This window comes from Penaeus vannamei, chromosome 5, assembly GCF_042767895.1.
Source record: "Penaeus vannamei isolate JL-2024 chromosome 5, ASM4276789v1, whole genome shotgun sequence".
NCBI classification, from domain to species: domain Eukaryota; kingdom Metazoa; phylum Arthropoda; class Malacostraca; order Decapoda; family Penaeidae; genus Penaeus; species Penaeus vannamei.
The window spans coordinates 46,278,332-46,297,194 of record NC_091553.1 but is presented as its reverse complement, the minus strand read 5'-3'; the positions used below and the strand labels follow the sequence as shown (position 1 = coordinate 46,297,194).

General features: G+C 47.5%; 1 protein-coding gene across 1 annotated transcript in view; it reads right to left on the bottom strand.

Moving 5' to 3' along the window:
* Positions 1 to 9,119, bottom strand: part of LOC138861817 (probable serine/threonine-protein kinase clkA) — a 14,030-nt gene extending 4,911 nt beyond the window's left edge. Inside the window, exon 1 of the mRNA XM_070121667.1 lies at positions 9,029 to 9,119. Coding sequence (XP_069977768.1) covers positions 9,029 to 9,119 — 91 coding nt within the window. The remainder of the gene's footprint in view (positions 1 to 9,028) is intronic.
* Between the last annotated feature and the right edge of the window lie 9,744 nt (positions 9,120 to 18,863).

Sequence of the window (18,863 nt, the reverse complement as noted above, 5' to 3'; positions counted from 1 at the left end):
CTCTCTTCTCCTCAGCATCATCATCTATTCCCCTTCTCCTCAATTATCTGACCATCTTTACCTCTCGTTCTGTCTCTCCTCTCCTCAGCATCATCATCTATTCCCCTTCTCCTCAATTATCTGACCCTCTTTACCTCTCGTTCTGTCTCTCCTCTCCTCAGCATCATCATCTATTCCCCTTCTCCTCAATTATCTGACCCTCTTTACCTTTCGTTCTGTCTCTCTTCTCCTCAGCATCATCATCTATTCCCCTTCTCCTCAATTATCTGACCCTCTTTACCTCTCGTTCTGTCTCTCCTCTCCTCAGCATCATCATCTATTCCCCTTCTCCTCAATTATCTGACCCTCTTTACCTCTCGTTCTGTCTCTCCTCTCCTCAGCATCATCATCTATTCCCCTTCTCCTCAATTATCTGACCCTCTTTACCTCTCGTTCTGTCTCTCTTCTCCTCAGCATCATCGTCTATCCCCCTTCTCCTCAATTATCTGACCCTCTTTACCTCTCGTTCTGTCTCTCCTCTCCTCAGCATCATCATCTATCCCCCTTCTCCTCAATTATCTGACCCTCTTTACCTCTCGTTCTGTCTCTCCTCTCCTCAGCATCATCATCTATTCCCCTTCTCCTCAATTATCTGACCCTCTTTACCTCTCGTTCTGTCTCTCCTCTCCTCTCCTCATCCCCTATACCCTTTCTCATCAAAAACAGATTCCCCCGGCCCCCTCCTCCCCCGCCCCCGCCCCCCCCCCACCCCCTTTCCTTCCTCGGGCTAAAACGTGAAATAATCGATGTGTTTTTCACTCCCTCACAAAGGCGGTGTTCAGTGCCCCCTTTTTCGCTCCCGTGCGTTCGGACGCTGAGGCGAACTGGTGTCGCGACGAAGGTTGTTTTGGAACGGGACTTATATGCATATATATATATATATATATATATATATATATATATATATATATATATATATATATATATATATATATATATATATTTCTTTTTTTTCTTTTCTTTTCTTTATTTCTCTTTCTTTCTTTCTTTCTTTCTTACGTTAAAGGGAATTCATGTCGAGATGAAGGTTGTTTTGAAACGGGATTTATATGCATATATATATATATATATATATATATATATATATATATATATATATATATATATATATATATACATTTCTTTTCTTTCTTTCTTTCTTTCTTTCTTTGTCTCTTTTTTCTTTTCTTTTCTTTATTTCTCTTTCTTTCTTTCTTACGTTAAGGGGAACTGATGTCGAGACGAAGGTTGTTTTGAAACGGTTGTTATATGCATATATATTTTTTCTTTCTTTCTTTCTTTCTTTCGTTCTCTCTCTTTCTTTTCTTTCTTTCGTTCTCTTTCTTTCTTTCTTTCGTTCTCTTTTTTTTCTTTCTTTCTCTTTCTTTCTTTTTTTTCTTTCTTTTTTCTTTTTTTGATTGGGATTTTTTTCCTTGCTCTTCCTTGATATCTCTTTTAGGTTCTCTTTGTGTTTCTCTTTCTTTCTTGGTCTTATTATTATCATTATTGTTATTGATATCATCATTATTATTAGTAGTAGTAGTAGTAGTAGTAGTATCATTATCCTTATTATCACTATCATTATTATTATTGTTATTGCCATCATTATCATCATCATCATTATCTTCATTGTCTTTATTTTCTCTCTCCTCCTTTTTGTTTTCTTAGTTTTCTGCTTATTGTTCTTTTTCATCTTTGTCTTTTTCTTTTCTTTTTGCTTCATCTTCTTCTCTTCGTCTATTTCTTCGGCTTCTTTTTCATCTGATCTTTATTCATCTCCCTAATCTCTTGTGTCTCTTCTCTTCGTTTTCTTCTGTCTTCATTATTGCCATCTCTTTCATCTCCATCTTTTTAGCAACCTTTTCTCCTTCCTCTTCTTCCTCTTCATTTTTTCTTCCTTTTCAATTTTGGCTTCTTCATCTCCCTCTTCCTTTAAGTCTTCTTATTTTCCATCTTCTTTTCTTTTTTTCTCCTTCACAATCTTAATCTTCCCCTTCTCTTTTCCCTTCCATCCCTTCTCACTTCCCTTCCATCCCTTCTTCTCTCTTCCCTTCCATCACTTCTTCTCTCTTCCCTTCCATCACTTCTTCTCTCTTCCTTTCCATCACTTCTTCTCTCTTCCCTTCCATCCCTTCTTCTCTCTTCCCTTCCATCACTTCCATCACTTCTTCTCTCTTCCCTTCCATCACTTCTCTCTTCCCTTCCATCACTTCTTCTCTCTTCCCTTCCATCCCTTCTTCTCTCTTCCCTTCCATCACTTCTTCTCTCTTCCCTTCCATCACTTCTTCTCTCTTCCCTTCCATCACTTCTTCTCTCTTCCCTTCCATCACTTCTTCTCTCTTCCCTTCCATCACTTCTTCTCTCTTCCCTTCCATCACTTCTTCTCTCTTCCCTTCCATCACTTCTTCTCTCTTCCCTTCCATCACTTCTTCTCTCTTCCCTTCCATCACTTCTTCTCTCTTCCCTTCCATCACTTCTTCTCTCTTCCCTTCCATCACTTCTTCTCTCTTCCCTTCCATCACTTCTTCTCTCTTCCCTTCCATCACTTCTTCTCTCTTCCCTTCCATCACTTCTTCTCTCTTCCCTTCCATCACTTCTTCTCTCTTCCCTTCCATCACTTCTTCTCTCTTCCCTTCCATCACTTCTTCTCTCTTCCCTTCCATCACTTCTTCTCTCTTCCCTTCCATCACTTCTTCTCTCTTCCCTTCCATCACTTCTTCTCTCTTCCCTTCCATCACTTCTTCTCTCTTCCCTTCCATCACTTCTTCTCTCTTCCCTTCCATCACTTCTTCTCTCTTCCCTTCCATCACTTCTTCTCTCTTCCCTTCCATCACTTCTTCTCTCTTCCCTTCCATCACTTCTTCTCTCTTCCCTTCCATCACTTCTTCTCTCTTCCCTTCCATCACTTCTTCTCTCTTCCCTTCCATCACTTCTTCTCTCTTCCCTTCCATCACTTCTTCTCTCTTCCCTTCCATCACTTCTTCTCTCTTCCCTTCCATCACTTCTTCTCTCTTCCCTTCCATCACTTCTTCTCTCTTCCCTTCCATCACTTCTTCTCTCTTCCCTTCCATCACTTCTTCTCTCTTCCCTTCCATCACTTCTTCTCTCTTCCCTTCCATCACTTCTTCTCTCTTCCCTTCCATCACTTCTTCTCTCTTCCCTTCCATCACTTCTTCTCTCTTCCCTTCCATCACTTCTTCTCTCTTCCCTTCCATCACTTCTTCTCTCTTCCCTTCCATCACTTCTTCTCTCTTCCCTTCCATCACTTCTTCTCTCTTCCCTTCCATCACTTCTTCTCTCTTCCCTTCCATCACTTCTTCTCTCTTCCCTTCCATCACTTCTTCTCTCTTCCCTTCCATCACTTCTTCTCTCTTCCCTTCCATCACTTCTTCTCTCTTCCCTTCCATCACTTCTTCTCTCTTCCCTTCCATCACTTCTTCTCTCTTCCCTTCCATCACTTCTTCTCTCTTCCCTTCCATCACTTCTTCTCTCTTCCCTTCCATCACTTCTTCTCTCTTCCCTTCCATCACTTCTTCTCTCTTCCCTTCCATCACTTCTTCTCTCTTCCCTTCCATCACTTCTTCTCTCTTCCCTTCCATCACTTCTTCTCTCTTCCCTTCCATCACTTCTTCTCTCTTCCCTTCCATCACTTCTTCTCTCTTCCCTTCCATCACTTCTTCTCTCTTCCCTTCCATCACTTCTTCTCTCTTCCCTTCCATCACTTCTTCTCTCTTCCCTTCCATCACTTCTTCTCTCTTCCCTTCCATCACTTCTTCTCTCTTCCCTTCCATCACTTCTTCTCTCTTCCCTTCCATCACTTCTTCTCTCTTCCCTTCCATCACTTCTTCTCTCTTCCCTTCCATCACTTCTTCTCTCTTCCCTTCCATCACTTCTTCTCTCTTCCCTTCCATCACTTCTTCTCTCTTCCCTTCCATCACTTCTTCTCTCTTCCCTTCCATCACTTCTTCTCTCTTCCCTTCCATCACTTCTTCTCTCTTCCCTTCCATCACTTCCATCCCTTCTTCTCTCTTCCCTTCCATCACTTCTTCTCTCTTCCCTTCCATCACTTCTTCTCTCTTCCCTTCCATCACTTCTTCTCTCTTCCCTTCCATCACTTCCATCCCTTCTTCTCTCTTCCCTTCCATCACTTCCATCCCTTCTTCTCTCTTCCCTTCCATCACTTCCATCCCTTCTTCTCTCTTCCCTTCCATCACTTCCATCCCTTCTCTCTTCCCTTCCATCACTTCCTCTCTCTTCCCTTCCATCCCTGCTTCTCTCTTCCCTTCCATCACTTCCATCACTTCTTCTCTCTTCCCTTCCATCACTTCCATCACTTCTTCTCTCTTCCCTTCCATCACTTCTTCTCTCTTCCCTTCCATCACTTCCATCCCTTCTTCTCTCTTCCCTTCCATCACTTCTTCTCTCTTCCCTTCCATCACTTCCATCCCTTCTTCTCTCTTCCCTTCCGTCACTTCCATCCCTTCTTCTCTCTTCCCTTCCATCACTTCCATCCCTTCTTCTCTCTTCCCTTCCATCACTTCCATCCCTTCTTCTCTCTTCCCTTCCATCACTTCCTCTCTCTTCCCTTCCATCCCTTCTTCTCTCTTCCCTTCCATCACTTCCATCCCTTCTTCTCTCTTCCCTTCCATCACTTCCATCCCTTCTTCTCTCTTCCCTTCCATCACTTCTTCTCTCTTCCTTCCATCACTTCCATCACTTCTTCTCTCTTCCCTTCCATCACTTCTTCTCTCTTCCCTTCCATCACTTCCATCCCTTCTTCTCTCTTCCCTTCCATCACTTCCATCCCTTCTTCTCTCTTCCCTTCCATCACTTCTTCTCTCTTCCCTTCCATCACTTCCATCCCTTCTTCTCTCTTCCCTTCCATCACTTCCATCCCTTCTTCTCTCTTCCCTTCCATCACTTCCATCCCTTCTTCTCTCTTCCCTTCCATCACTTCTTCTCTCTTCCCTTCCATCACTTCCATCCCTTCTTCTCTCTTCCCTTCCATCACTTCTTCTCTCTTCCCTTCCATCACTTCCATCCCTTCTTCTCTCTTCCCTTCCATCACTTCCATCCCTTCTTCTCTCTTCCCTTCCATCACTTCCATCCCTTCTTCTCTCTTCCCTTCCATCACTTCTTCTCTCTTCCCTTCCATCACTTCCATCCCTTCTTCTCTCTTCCCTTCCATCACTTCCATCCCTTCTTCTCTCTTCCCTTCCATCACTTCCATCCCTTCTTCTCTCTTCCCTTCCATCACTTCCATCCCTTCTTCTCTCTTCCCTTCCATCACTTCCATCCCTTCTTCTCTCTTCCCTTCCATCACTTCCATCCCTTCTTCTCTCTTCCCTTCCATCACTTCTTCTCTCTTCCTTCCATCACTTCCATCCCTTCTTCTCTCTTCCCTTCCATCACTTCCATCCCTTCTTCTCTCTTCCCTTCCATCACTTCCATCCCTTCTTCTCTCTTCCCTTCCATCACTTCCATCCCTTCTTCTCTCTTCCCTTCCATCACTTCCATCCCTTCTTCTCTCTTCCCTTCCATCACTTCTTCTCTCTTCCCTTCCATCACTTCCATCCCTTCTTCTCTCTTCCCTTCCGTCACTTCCATCCCTTCTTCTCTCTTCCCTTCCATCACTTCCATCCCTTCTTCTCTCTTCCCTTCCGTCACTTCCATCCCTTCTTCTCTCTTCCCTTCCATCACTTCCATCCCTTCTTCTCTCTTCCCTTCCATCACTTCCATCCCTTCTTCTCTCTTCCCTTCCATCCATTCTTCTCTCTTCCCTTCCATCACTTCTTCTTCCTTCCCTTCTTCTCTCTTCCTTCCATCACTTCCATCCCTTCTTCTCTCTTCCCTTCCATCACTTCCATCCCTTCTTCTCTCTTCCCTTCCATCACTTCCATCCCTTCTTCTCTCTTCCCTTCCATCACTTCCATCCCTTCTTCTCTCTTCCCTTCCATCACTTCCATCCCTTCTTCTCTCTTCCCTTCCATCACTTCCATCCCTTCTTCTCTCTTCCCTTCCATCACTTCCATCCCTTCTTCTCTCTTCCCTTCCATCACTTCCATCCCTTCTTCTCTCTTCCCTTCCATCACTTCCATCACTTCTTCTCTCTTCCCTTCCATCACTTCCATCCCTTCTTCTCTCTTCCCTTCCATCACTTCCATCCCTTCTTCTCTCTTCCCTTCCATCACTTCTTCTCTCTTCCCTTCCATCACTTCCATCCCTTCTTCTCTCTTCCCTTCCATCACTTCCATCCCTTCTTCTCTCTTCCCTTCCATCACTTCCATCCCTTCTTCTCTCTTCCCTTCCATCACTTCTTCTCTCTTCCCTTCCATCACTTCTTCTCTCTTCCTTCCATCACTTCCATGACTTCTCTCTTCCCTTCCATCACTTCCATCACTTCTTCTCTCTTCCCTTCCATCACTTCTTCTCTCTTCCCTTCCATCACTTCCATCCCTTCTTCTCTCTTCCCTTCCATCACTTCCATCCCTTCTTCTCTCTTCCCTTCCGTCACTTCCATCCCTTCTTCTCTCTTCCCTTCCATCACTTCCATCCCTTCTTCTCTCTTCCCTTCCTTCACTTCCATCCCTTCTTCTCTCTTCCCTTCCTTCACTTCCATCCCTTCTTCTCTCTTCCCTTCCATCACTTCCATCCCTTCTTCTCTCTTCCCTTCCTTCACTTCCATCCCTTCTTCTCTCTTCCCTTCCGTCACTTCCATCCCTTCTTCTCTCTTCCCTTTCATAAAATCCATCCCTTCTTCTCTCTTCCCTTCCATCACTTCCATCCCTTCTTCTCTCTTCTCTTCCATCACTTCTTCTCTCTTCCTTCCATCACTTCCATCCTTCTTCTCTCTTCCCTTCCATCACTTCCATCACTTCTTCTCTCTTCAATTCCATCACTTCTTCTCTCTTCCCTTCCATCACTTCCATCCCTTCTTCTCTCTTCCCTTCCATCACTTCCATCCCTTCTTCTCTCTTCCCTTCCATCACTTCCATCCCTTCTTCTCTCTTCCCTTCCATCCCTTCTTCTCTCTTCCCTTCCATCACTTCCATCCCTTCTCTCTTCCCTTCCATCACTTCCATCACTTCTTCTCTCTTCCCCTCCATCACTTCTTCTCTCTTCCCTTCCATCACTTCCATCCCTTCTTCTCTCTTCCCTTCCAGCACATCCATCCCTTCTTCTCTCTTCCCTTCCTTCACTTCCATCCCTTCTTCTCTCTTCCCTTCCATCACTTCCATCACTTCTTCTCTCTTCCCTTCCAGCACTTCCATCCCTTCTTCTCTCTTCCCTTCCATCACTTCCATCCCTTCTTCTCTCTTCCCTTCCGTCACTTCCATCCCTTCTGCTCTCTTCCCTTCCATCACTTCCATCCCTTCTTCTCTCTTCCCTTCCATCACTTCCATCCCTTCTTCTCTCTTCCCTTCCATCCCTTCTTCTCTCTTTCCTTCCATCACTTCCATCCCTTCTTCTCTCTTCCCTTCCAGCACATCCATCCCTTCTTCTCTCTTCCCTTCCTTCACTTCCATCCCTTCTTCTCTCTTCCCTTCCATCAACAAGTTTAAACAAACTCTGAACACATCCTTTCCCACCCTCCCGCCACCCCCCCCACGCCCCAACCCCCGCTGCCCTTCCCCCCTCGGGGCGGCGATCCGAGCCCCGCGCCCAAGAGCAGCCGAGGCTCAGCCCGGGACGCCCGCCCTTTAGAAAGCCTGACGGACATCGCCGAGCCGGAACCCCCGTCGGCGAGAGAGGAAACCTTTGGATGTTAAATCCTTCTGCTCGCTCTCTGCCTTGCTTCCTTTATTAGCGTTATCATCGTTATTATTAATATCATTATTGATATTATTATCCTTAATATTAATATAATAATTATCCATACCATTACCATTATCCTTATCCTTATAATCATCATTACTATTATTTTGTTGTTGTCATCATCATAATTAGCTTTCTCCCCCTTCCTCCTGCTTCGCATTCTGTCATTCTCCTCCTCCTCCTCCTCCCCCACTCCCACATAAACACAGGCATTTAGTCCCCGCCCTTCGCTGCAATTAGACCTCGTGAAAGACAAACAAACACACCCGGGGGCACTCCATCCAGTCCGGGGCTCTGGCCTCCACGGCAGCGTCCCCCCCCCCCCCCCCCAAAGGCCTTCTGGAGAGGTCAACGAGGGAGCCCGACCTTCCTGACCTCGCCTGACCTGCCGTGACCTGAAGACCCCTCACCCCTTTCCCTAAGACCACAGGAGAACGAGACACCGCGTGGCACTGTCATCCCTCGGCACCTTAACGCCCCTGGCACTGCCCACGCGATTCAACATGGCTCTCACTTCACTTGCAAAAGACGGAAATAGACATGTCACTTCAAATCACATACCACGTCACTGCAACCACTCAGTGAAATACAATGGCAAAATAATAACATAAAAATATCCACATCCAACAAGGAAGGGTCTGTAGGTGAAGAAACAAAAACAAGAAAACAATAATAATAAAAAAAATATCAATAATAAAAGAAACACGTGTTTTGAAGCATAAACAGCAAGCGACTTACGGGACTTCATCCACATCCACTCGTTGTTGTTCTTCCTCTACTCCTCCTGTCCCTCCCCTCACTCTCCTTCTTCCCCCCCCCCTTCCTACCTCCCCTCACTCTCATTCTTTCTCAACTTCCTTTCCAACCCCTTCCCTATTCACTCCCATCACTCTTCTTCTCCTTTCCCCTCCCTCCCCCATTCACTCCTCCCTCCTCCCCCCTTCACTCTCTCCCTCTATCTCCTTCCTCACTCTCTCTCTCCCTCCCTCCCCCATTCACCTCACCCTACTCTCTCCCTCCTCTCCTCCCCCTTCACTCTCTCTCTCTCCCTCTATCTCCTCTCACTCCCTCCGTCCCTCCCTCTATCTCCTCTCACTCTTCTCCATTCACTCTCTCCCTCTTCCCCATTCACTCTCCCTCCCTCTCTCCCTCCCTTTCTCCCTCTTCCCCCATTCGCTCCTCCCCCAATGCTTACCCATGATGTTGACTCTGGCGGATTCTCTCAGGAACGGAAGCTTCATTTGTGCGATGCGCTTAATTTTCCGCAGGCACTTGATCAGTCTCATATATGCGTATTCACTCCTTTTTCGCTCCCCAGCCCTTTCTCTCTCTCTTCCTGTCCTTCTTCCTCTCTTCGTGTACATCCACAAATATTAAAATATATAACACTGTCAAAATGTTTTTTTTTTCTTTTCCTTCTTCTTGTATAAAACACTCGATATTTTTCCTTCTCAAAGGGGGGGAAGGGGGAAGGGGGAAGGAAAAGGGGGGGAGGGGAGGGGAAGAAGCGCGCCCGGTGATTCGGAGGGTCTTTCAGCGGCGGCGGCGGGCGGGGGTGTTGGCGGGACCGCGGCGCACGAGACACTGAGTCTGCGAGATGCGGGAACCTGCGACATGCGGACCGCTACCCCGGGGGGAGGGGGGTGGGGAGGAGGGAGGGAGAGGGAGAGGATGATTCTCCATTCACTTCTGTCTGACGCGTTCTCGCTCTTTCCTTCTTGATTTCTTTCTTATCTCTACCTTTTCCACTTCTTGTTTGTTCCCGTCTGTATTTGATATCTCTCTCGTTCTTTCTCTCTTTCTCTCTCTCCCTCTCTCCCTCTCTTCCTCCCTCCCTCCCTCCTTCTCCCTCCCTCCTTCTCCCTCTCTCCCTCTCTCTCTCTCTTATCCTCGCGCCCCCACGCTGGCGTATAAACACACCGTGACTAATGTTGCTAACACACACACACATTCAACAGGAAGACGATCTTTGTCCGCCTCCGCCGTGCAGAATTCCCCTCGCTCACTTCGCAGCTTCCGATCGCCTTGAATGCCAATGACGACACCGATATATATATATATATATATATATATATATATATATATATATATATATATATATATATATATATATATATATATATGTATGTATGTATGTATATATGCGTATATAAAAATAGATAGATAGATACATATATAGAGAGATAGAGAGAGAGAGAGAGAGAGAGAGAGAGAGAGAGTGAGTGTGTGTGGAAGGGAGAGAGGGCGTGAGAGAGAGAGAGAGAGAGAGAGAGAGAGAGAGTGTGTGTGTGTGTGTGTGTGTGTGTGTGTGTGTGTCTGTGTGTGTGTGTGTGTGTTTGTGTGTGTGTGTGTGTATAGATAGATAGATAGATAGAGAGAGAGAGAGCGAGAGAAAAAGAAAGAAAAGAGAGAGAAAGAGAAAGAGAAAGAGAAAGAGAGAAAGAAAGAGAGAGAGAGAGAGAAAGAGAGAAAAAGAGAGATAGAAGAGTGAGAGAAACGGGAGAGAGAAGAGAAAGAGAAAGAGAGCGAATGGAAACGGGAACAAACAAGGAGAAAAGTAAAGAAAAGAAAGAAAGAAAGAGAGAACGAGACGAAAGAGTGAGACGAAAACCTGTGTATTACGTCGACAGCTATAATTGTATATTTCAAAATCCTCTGACAGCGTCTCTTTTCAACCTGCATTATAGACGTCTAAGATAAAAAAAAAAAAAAAAAAAAAAATACAATAAAAAAGAAAAGAAATAATGAAAGAGGTCGGCCTACCTTCTAAGGATATTACACGTTTCAAAATTACCGAACAAGACCTTCAATTCTCACCCCATCAAAAAAGATAAAAAACTGAAAGCAAAAAAAAAAAAAAAGAAAAAGAAAAAAAAAAATCGCCGAAAGAGACCGCCACACCCCCTTCCCCCCTCGTCCCCTTAAGCCTGCCACTGGGCCCCACCTACCACGCGAAACCCTCCTATTAAACCCCTTCGCCTCTTAAACGTTACCTGGCGACCCTCTCCCTCCCTTCTCTCCCTCCTCTCCCTCCCCTCCTTCCTCTCCCTCTCTCCCTCTCCCTCTCCTTCTCTCCCCCTTCTCTCCCTCCTCTCTCCACCCTCCCTCCTCCTCCTCTCCCCCCTCACTCCCTCTCCCTCCCTCTCTCCCTCTTACCCTCCTTCCCTCCCATCTCCGCTCCCTCCCTCCCCCTCCCTCCCTCCCCCTCCCTCTCCCTCCCTCCCTCAGGCCGGGCTCGCGTCGGGAATAGGCCTGGGGGAACAAGACGTCTATTTGTAAGGGAAGTGTCACGGACCGCTTCCTTCGCCGCCTCCTGGTCACTAAACTTAGCTGGTTGCGGCAGGACGCTTCTTCCTCTCCCTGGCTCTCTAATTCCTTCTTTCTTGCCTTCTCCTTGATTATTTCGTTTCCTTTCCCTTTCTCTTTGTTTATTTTTTTCTTTCGTTCTATGTGAGTTTTTCTTTTGCATTCATTTATTGTTTTTCTTTCATTTTCTTTCAGATTCTCCTTCTTCTTTTCTGTCTGTCTTTCTCGTTTGCCTCTTCTCTCACCTCTCTCTCTTTCTCACTCTTTCCACTCTGTTTCTCTTCGTCTGTCTTTGTTTCCCTATCTGTCTCGTTGTCAGTCCATCTGTTCGTCGTGTCTGTCTGTCTGTCCGTCCATTCGTCGTCGTCGTCTCTCTGTCTCTCTCTGTCTCTGTCTCTCCCTCTCCCTCTCTCTCTCTCTCTCTCTCCCTCTCTCCCTCTCCCTCTCTCTCTCCCCCTTGATCGAAACCGAAAGACCCGTAACTGCCACCTCCCCCTAATTTACGTTCGGAAGGAGCAAGGAAGATAAAAAGCCCCGACACGACGCCACACCAACAACAACAACAACAACAACAAAAAGTAATAGGCCTACTTCCTATGCGCATAAAAAAAAAAAAATAATAATAATAAAAAATCGCAGTGATCTACAGCGCTATTTACGCCTCTCTTCTCCTCCTTCCCCTCCCCTCCTCCCCCTTTTTTTCTCTCTCTCTCACTTCGGGAACTCAAAAAGAAAATATCCTCAAAGGAAGACAACTTTTTGCGAGGCGAGGAGGATGAGGGACGGGGTGAGGGGACCGACAATGCTCAAAGGGCATGTTCTGTCGAAGGAGGACAGGAGGGAGGGAGGGAGGGAGGATGAGGGAGAGAAAAGGAGGGAGGGAGGGAGGGAGAGAAAGGGGGAGGGAAGGAGGGGGGATGAGGGAGAGAAAAGGAGGGTAGATGAGGGAGAGAAAAGGAGGGAAGGAGGGTGAATGAGGGAGAGGGAAGAGGAAGAGGGAGAGGGAGAAAGGGAGGAAGGGAGGGCGAGAGACAGAGAGACCCTTCAACAAGAACAACACACCCCAACCCACCCCCAACCTCACCCCAACCTCCCCACCTCAAACCCAACCTCCCAAAGCACCCCAGATGGCCACAGATGGACCGAAAGCAAAAGCACAACCTCACTGGGGTTGGACAGACATAAAATCATTAGTGAAAGTGAAAGAGCAGCAGCCACTGGGTCGGGGCTGAAGGAGGGGGGGATGTGGCGAGTGGGGGGTGGGGGTTCATGCTCAAAAGACTGATAGGAATTTGGAGAGAGGGAGAAATCAGGAGGAGAAGGGGGAAGAAGAGAGAGGGAGGAATCGGAAGGGAAAGAGGTGGAAGGGGAAGCGAGAATAGGAGGGATGAATCGGAAGGGAAAGAGGGAAAAGGGAAGAAGAGAGAGGAAAGAAATCGGAAGAAAGGGGAAGAAAGAGAGAGAGTGAAGGAGAAATCGGAAGGAAAAGAAGGAAGGGAAGGGGAAGGAAGAAAGATCAAGGAAAAAAAAAGAGAAAGAAACCCAAAAAGCACAAGGGAGAAAGAGAAAAAACGAACGGACACAACGAAAAAAAAAGAGAAACAACCACCTCCATACAAAATCTAATAAAACAACAACAAAAACAAAAACAAAAACAATAACAAACACAATCCGACCCCCTCCCCCCCTCCCTCCCTCCCATCCCATCCCCATCCCCGATGCAGCCACAGCCACAGCCTCCGTACCTCCCTCGCTATAACGACCGAGACCGCCACCACCACCATTAGCAGCGGCCGCCACAACGACCCAGCTTGGGCTTCCGCTTCATCCTGATCATCCTAATCGATAATTCACTGTTGCGGCGAGTCTAATGGCCACTAATGGCGGCCGCCGATGATTAATAATTGTGACCCGGGATGCGCTCGGGGTCGCGCCATTGTCCACTTGCTCGTCGCCGGCTGGGTCGCCGCCGCTGCCGCTGCTGCTGCTGTTGTAATTGTCGTTGTTGTTGGTGTTGTTGATGTCGCTGTTGTTGTTGTAATTGTCGTTGTTGTAATTGCTGTTGTTGATGTCGGTGTTGTTGCTGTTGCTGTTGTTGATGTCGGTGTTGTAATTGCTGTTGTTGATGTCGGTGTTGTTATTTTGTTGTTGCTGATGTCGCTGTTTTATTTTTGTTGTTGTTGGTGGTGGTGTTGTTATAGTTGTTTTGTTGGTGGTGGTGGTGGTGTAGTTGTAATTGTCGTTGTTATTGTTGTTGTCGTTGTTGTTGTTGTTGTTGATAAAATTGTTGTTGGCGGTGGTGGTGTTATTGTTGCTTTGTTTTGTTTTTGTTGGTGTTGTTATTGGATGGTGCTGGTAATGTATCCACTGCCGGTGTTGCAATTGCTACAGATGTCCATGCAGTTATCATAGCTCTTGTTGTTGTTACCTCGGGGCAGACATGAAACTCAACAAAGACATGTGGCTATTCCCGCTTCGCACCATCATAGCCACGTCACGGTGGGCGGGTGGGCGGGTGGGCGGCTGGGTGGGCGAGGTGACTGGCCTATTTCCTTCCTGGCCGAGAGACACACGGTGGGCGGGGAGGGACAGAGGGGGTGGGCATGGTCAGGGGAGGGGAGAGGAGAGGAGACGAGAGGAGAGGAAGAAGGAGAGGAGAGGAGAGGTGAGAGGAGAGGAGAGGAGAGGAGAGGAGGAGAGGAGAGGAGAGGGCCCAAGAGAAGAGAGGAGGAGAGGAAAGGAAGGAGAAGAGAAGAGAGAAGAGAAGAGAGGAGAGAAGAGGATAGGAAAGGGAGTGGAGAGGAAAGAAGAGAAGGGAAGAGAGAAGAGGAGAGGAGAGGAAAGGGAGAGTGGAGAGAAAAGAAGAGAAGAGAGTGAGAGAGGAAAGAGGATAGGAAGGAGTGGAGAGAAAGAAGAGAAGAGAAGAGAAGGGAAGAGAGGAGAGGAGAGAAGAGGATAGGAAAGGAGTGGAGAGGAAAGGAGAGAAGAGAAGAGAGGGTAGGGGAGAGAAGGACAAGGGTTGCGACTGAGTGAGGGGGTGGGTGAGGGGGTGGGTGAGGGGGGAGAGGGCGGGCAAGGCCTGGGCATGGGGCATGGGCGGGGGGGATGTTGGTATGCCGGCCATAATGCGGAACTTCCCGAGTGTTCCTTTCCCTCCGCGTCACCGGGACAGTCTTGGCAACACGGCGCCCACAACCCACGCCCACGTTCACGCCCACGTAGGTACGTTTCACCCGCATTTTCTTCCTGTTCTTGCTCCTCCTCCTCCTCCTCTCTTCTCCCACTTTCCCTCCTCTCCCATATCCTATACCATCCTCCCCCTGTCTCTAAAAAAGAGGGGGGGGTAAAAGAGGAGGAGGAGGAGATAATAAAGAGAGAGAGATGTTGAAAGAAGGAGGGAGAAGTGGGCGAAGGGAAGAGGGACAGAGCCAGGGAGAAGGGACAGGGAGAGAAAGATTAGAAGGAGGGAGGGGCACCAATCTCACTCTTCTCGGCATGACTCAGTGATCTCCCTTCCTCCCTCCCCCTCCCTCCCTCCCTCCCCCTCCCTCCTTCCCTCCCTCCCTCCCTCCCCCACCTTCTAAATCGCCTCAAATTATCCGAGTCTACTAACCATCATTAACGAAAAGCGAACACGTAATGAACACCCATCTCGCGACAAGGAACAAGCTCAACATATTTGCAATCAGGGTGCAACATGCCCTGAGGGAGAAGGGAGGGGTGAAAAAGGAGAGAGGAGAAGGGAGAGAAGAAAGAGGAGAGGAAAGAGAGAGAGAGGAGCGGAGATGAAATGAGAGAAGAGGAGAGAGGAATTGGGAAAAGGGAAAAGAGAAGACAGAGGGAAGAGGAGAGAGGAGAGAAAAAACGGAGAGATACGAGAGGAAACAGAGAGAGAGAGAGAGAGAGAGAGAGAGAGAGAGAGAGAGAGAGAGAGAGAGAGAGAGAGAGAGAGAGAGAGAGAGAGAGAGAGAGAGAAAGAGAGAGAGAGAGAAAGAGAAAGAGAAAGAGAAAGAGAAAGAGAAAGAGAAAGAAAGAGAAAGAGAAAGAGAAAGAGAAAGAGAAAGAGAAAGAGAGAAAGAGAAAAAGAAAGAAAAAGAGAGAGAGAAGAGAAAGGGGAATCCAGGAGAGCGAGAGCGAGATGACGCGACAGGTGTGGGCACTGGGTTGCGCATGACTCACCCACCCCCCCCCGACAGCGCACCGGTTCCATGCCCTCCAACCCCGCCAATCAAAAAAAAATGTGACGTAATCAACACGCAATCAAACACAAAGCGACGCCCGTGCACAGATGGCTCCATTGCTGCACCTTCATCAAGAGCGCGATCGCCTTAGTCAAATTAACAGCACGTCTTTCCATCTGTCTATCGAGAGAGGAGGCGAAGGTGAAACGACTTTTAATACATTAAAATAAAAAAAATAACGAAATTAACTGAAACAAGCAAAAAAAAAAAGGCAGAAACGAGAGAGATAAACCAGAAACCAACAAACCCAACAAAACCACTCAAACAAACAAACAAGCAAACACAGGTGAGAAGGGGACATCCAGGTGAAAAGACGCGACAGGTGCCCCCACCCCCACCCCCACCCACCACACACCTCCAATCACACCTCACCTGGGAAACCGACACCTCAGACACATACACACACGGGATGCGCGCGTGTTACGGTGTGAAAAAATAATACAAATAGGTACAAAAATCCTGGCCGGCTCGCGAATATTCACACGATGTATTCAAAACTACTGTATTTCCCCTAAGACGGCGAAAAAACGGGAGCATCTGTAAATGGATGGGTGGGTTGGTGGGCGTGGGTGGGCGAATCCTTGAATATATATACATATTCAATATAAATATATAGAAAATATATATAGAGAGGAGATAAAATGGTATCGCTCAAAATACAAATATAACCTCACAAAATATAACATGAACAAACACAGGTAACCACCCCAAACAAACAACCAACCAACAAACACACACACACACACACATCAGCTGATCAAGAAAAGAAAAACAAACCACTTACATTATCCACCACCTAAAAAAAACCTGTTCCTCGTACACCTATTACTCCAAATTAACGTAACACTCGACTGCAGAAATGGGCCTCCGTGCTCCTTCGACGTCGAGGCCAACCTACACGACCACACTGCCTCACTCTCGCCCTTGTCCTCGCTCCGCGTCTTATCAGCAGATAACGATAAGAGAACTGCATGGGATTTTCGCATTATGTCAACGGTTGTGCTGAGGAATGTATAACAGGCGATGGAGAGGGAGGGAGGGAGGGAGGGAGGAGGGAGGGAGGGAGGGAGGGAGGGAGGAGGGAGGGAGGGAGGGAGGGAGGGAGGGAGAGGGAAGGAAGGAGGAGAGAGGAGAGGAGAGGAGAGGGTGAAGGAGAAGAAGGAGAAAGGGAAAGAGAGAGAGAGACGACAGACAGACAAACAGACAAAGAGAGCGAGAGGATAAAAATAGAAAACCGAAAAACCAACCGAAACAAAGAAAAGAAAAGAAACCCAAACCAAAATCTAAACAAAACACCTCCTACCCCCTACCCCCTCAAAAAAATCACAAAATACCGCCACGCAGCACCAACAACGACCCGCCGGTAATCCGCGCGGCGTCAGATACCACAGCCCCGGTAATCGGCGCGCGTGAACCGGTGACGCAACACCCTCAAGGCAGTAGCAACACCGGTAGCGATTCTCACCCCGCCTACCTTTTGTCTCCTTCCCCCATTCCCCCTCTTCTTCCCCCCCTACCCCTTCCCCTTCCCCCCTTTTCTTTGTTCTACCTCCCCTCACCCCCTCTTCTCCTCCCGCCCACATAACACCTATGTGATGTCCACGAGCGAGAGGGAGGGGTGGGGGGAGGGAGGGAGGGAGGGAGGGAGGAATGTCCGAAAATTGGTGTGGAGGAACGCAGGTGGAGGGGGGGGGAGGGGTAAGGGAAGGGGGAATGGGGGAAAGAGAGAGATTGAGAGAGTAATTCGAACTCCTCTCTCGACGGAACTCGCATTCGACTCCATTTCGGCAAGTCATCGAAAGCGAGAGACGGACGATAGGCCTATCCGCATCAAAATTAAAAATAAAGATGACAAACCACACAACTTTCAAAAAAAAAAAACAGAAAACAAAAAACCCAACGAAAACAAAACAAAGAAATAAACAACACGAACGAAAAATGAAGAAAACAAACACCACACACAAAAACAAACAAACAAACAAATAACAGCTGACGAAAACACATCCTCCTGCGTCACCACCACCGAAGCCATCGTCATCACCACCGCCCCCTCCTCGCTTCCTCGCTTCCTCGCCCCACCGACGAATTCACCCAAATCACACAGGAAATGCTGAAAATGAGTAATATTCCACATTCCTCTTTCTACCTCCTACTTCCGCGTTAACGGAACTTCCCCCTCGAGAGTAAAAAAAAAATAAAACAAAGAAAGAAGATAAGAATAGAAGAAAAGACTTACTATCTTACATTGCATAACTTGGTCTATCAGAGCGGGGATTTAAACGTTCGTCACAATGCCCAAATAAGGCAATGAGCGGGATGTCCGGGTCCTCAGTGGAGAAACGTTTCAACGTTTGCTCTCCGGGATGCAAGTGGAAGCACTTTGCAACGTGATGCAAGAGGCGAGAAAGTGGGGTGCGGGGAGGAAAGGAGAGGAGTGGAGTGGAGAAGAGAGGAGAGCAGAGGAAAAGAGAATAGAGGAGAGCAGCTGAAAAGAGAGGAGTGGAGAAGAGAAGAGAAGATCGGACAGAGAGCGAGAGAGAAAATAATAAAACAAAATACAAAACACAGACACACAAAACGGGGGCGGGGTTCACGAGACACAGCTGTGAGGTCACCCCCACCCACCCCCACCTCCTCCTCCTCCCTCTCCTCTTCCCCCTTTCCCCTCCAACCAAGGCCGAGTGCTCTTCCCTGCACCCGTCAAGCGAGCCAGTGACTTTTTGACGGCCTGACATTGTCCCTCCGAGATCATATCAGCGACTTGCTTTCCCTCCCTTCCTCCTCCCCTTTCTCCCCCTCTTCCCCTCTCCACCCCCTACCAGTTCGCCCATAACGATCGATTACTCTCCTCCCCTCTCGCCCTCTTTATCCTCCTCCTCCCCTTCTTCTTCTTTATTGTCCTCCTTCCCCTATATCGACCCAAGCGATCGTGCGAACATCGAAGCGTCTCCCTGTAAACAATTACCCCCACCCCCCTCTACTCCCACCCACCCACCCCACCTAACACCGACCTCCACCCCCCTGACACCCCCCGCTATCTCTATTCATAGACCAAATTCACGCAATCGTGTACCAACATCAATACATATTAACTATCGCCATTCTCCTGACAATCATCAATTTAACAATCATCAACACACCAATCTCCCAAGACTCACGATAACATCTTATAAAATGCAAATTACAAACCTCCCGTATTTAAACCACGCAAAACAAATAACACGGACAATCATATTTATCTCCTAATATGGCTCCCCCAAAAATAAACATGTGAAATCCAGATCTTGCTGACGTCACAGCCTACCCCTTATCGCTTATGATTAATGATATGTGTGGGTGTGATAAGGATTATCCATAGGGAGGGGGCGGGGAGGGGAGGAAGGTGGGATGAAACACCCCCCCCCCTTCCCCCAACTGACCTTCCTCCTTGTGGATTTTGCCAAGTCATTCCCACATCCGTAATGAACAGAGATGGTGATTATT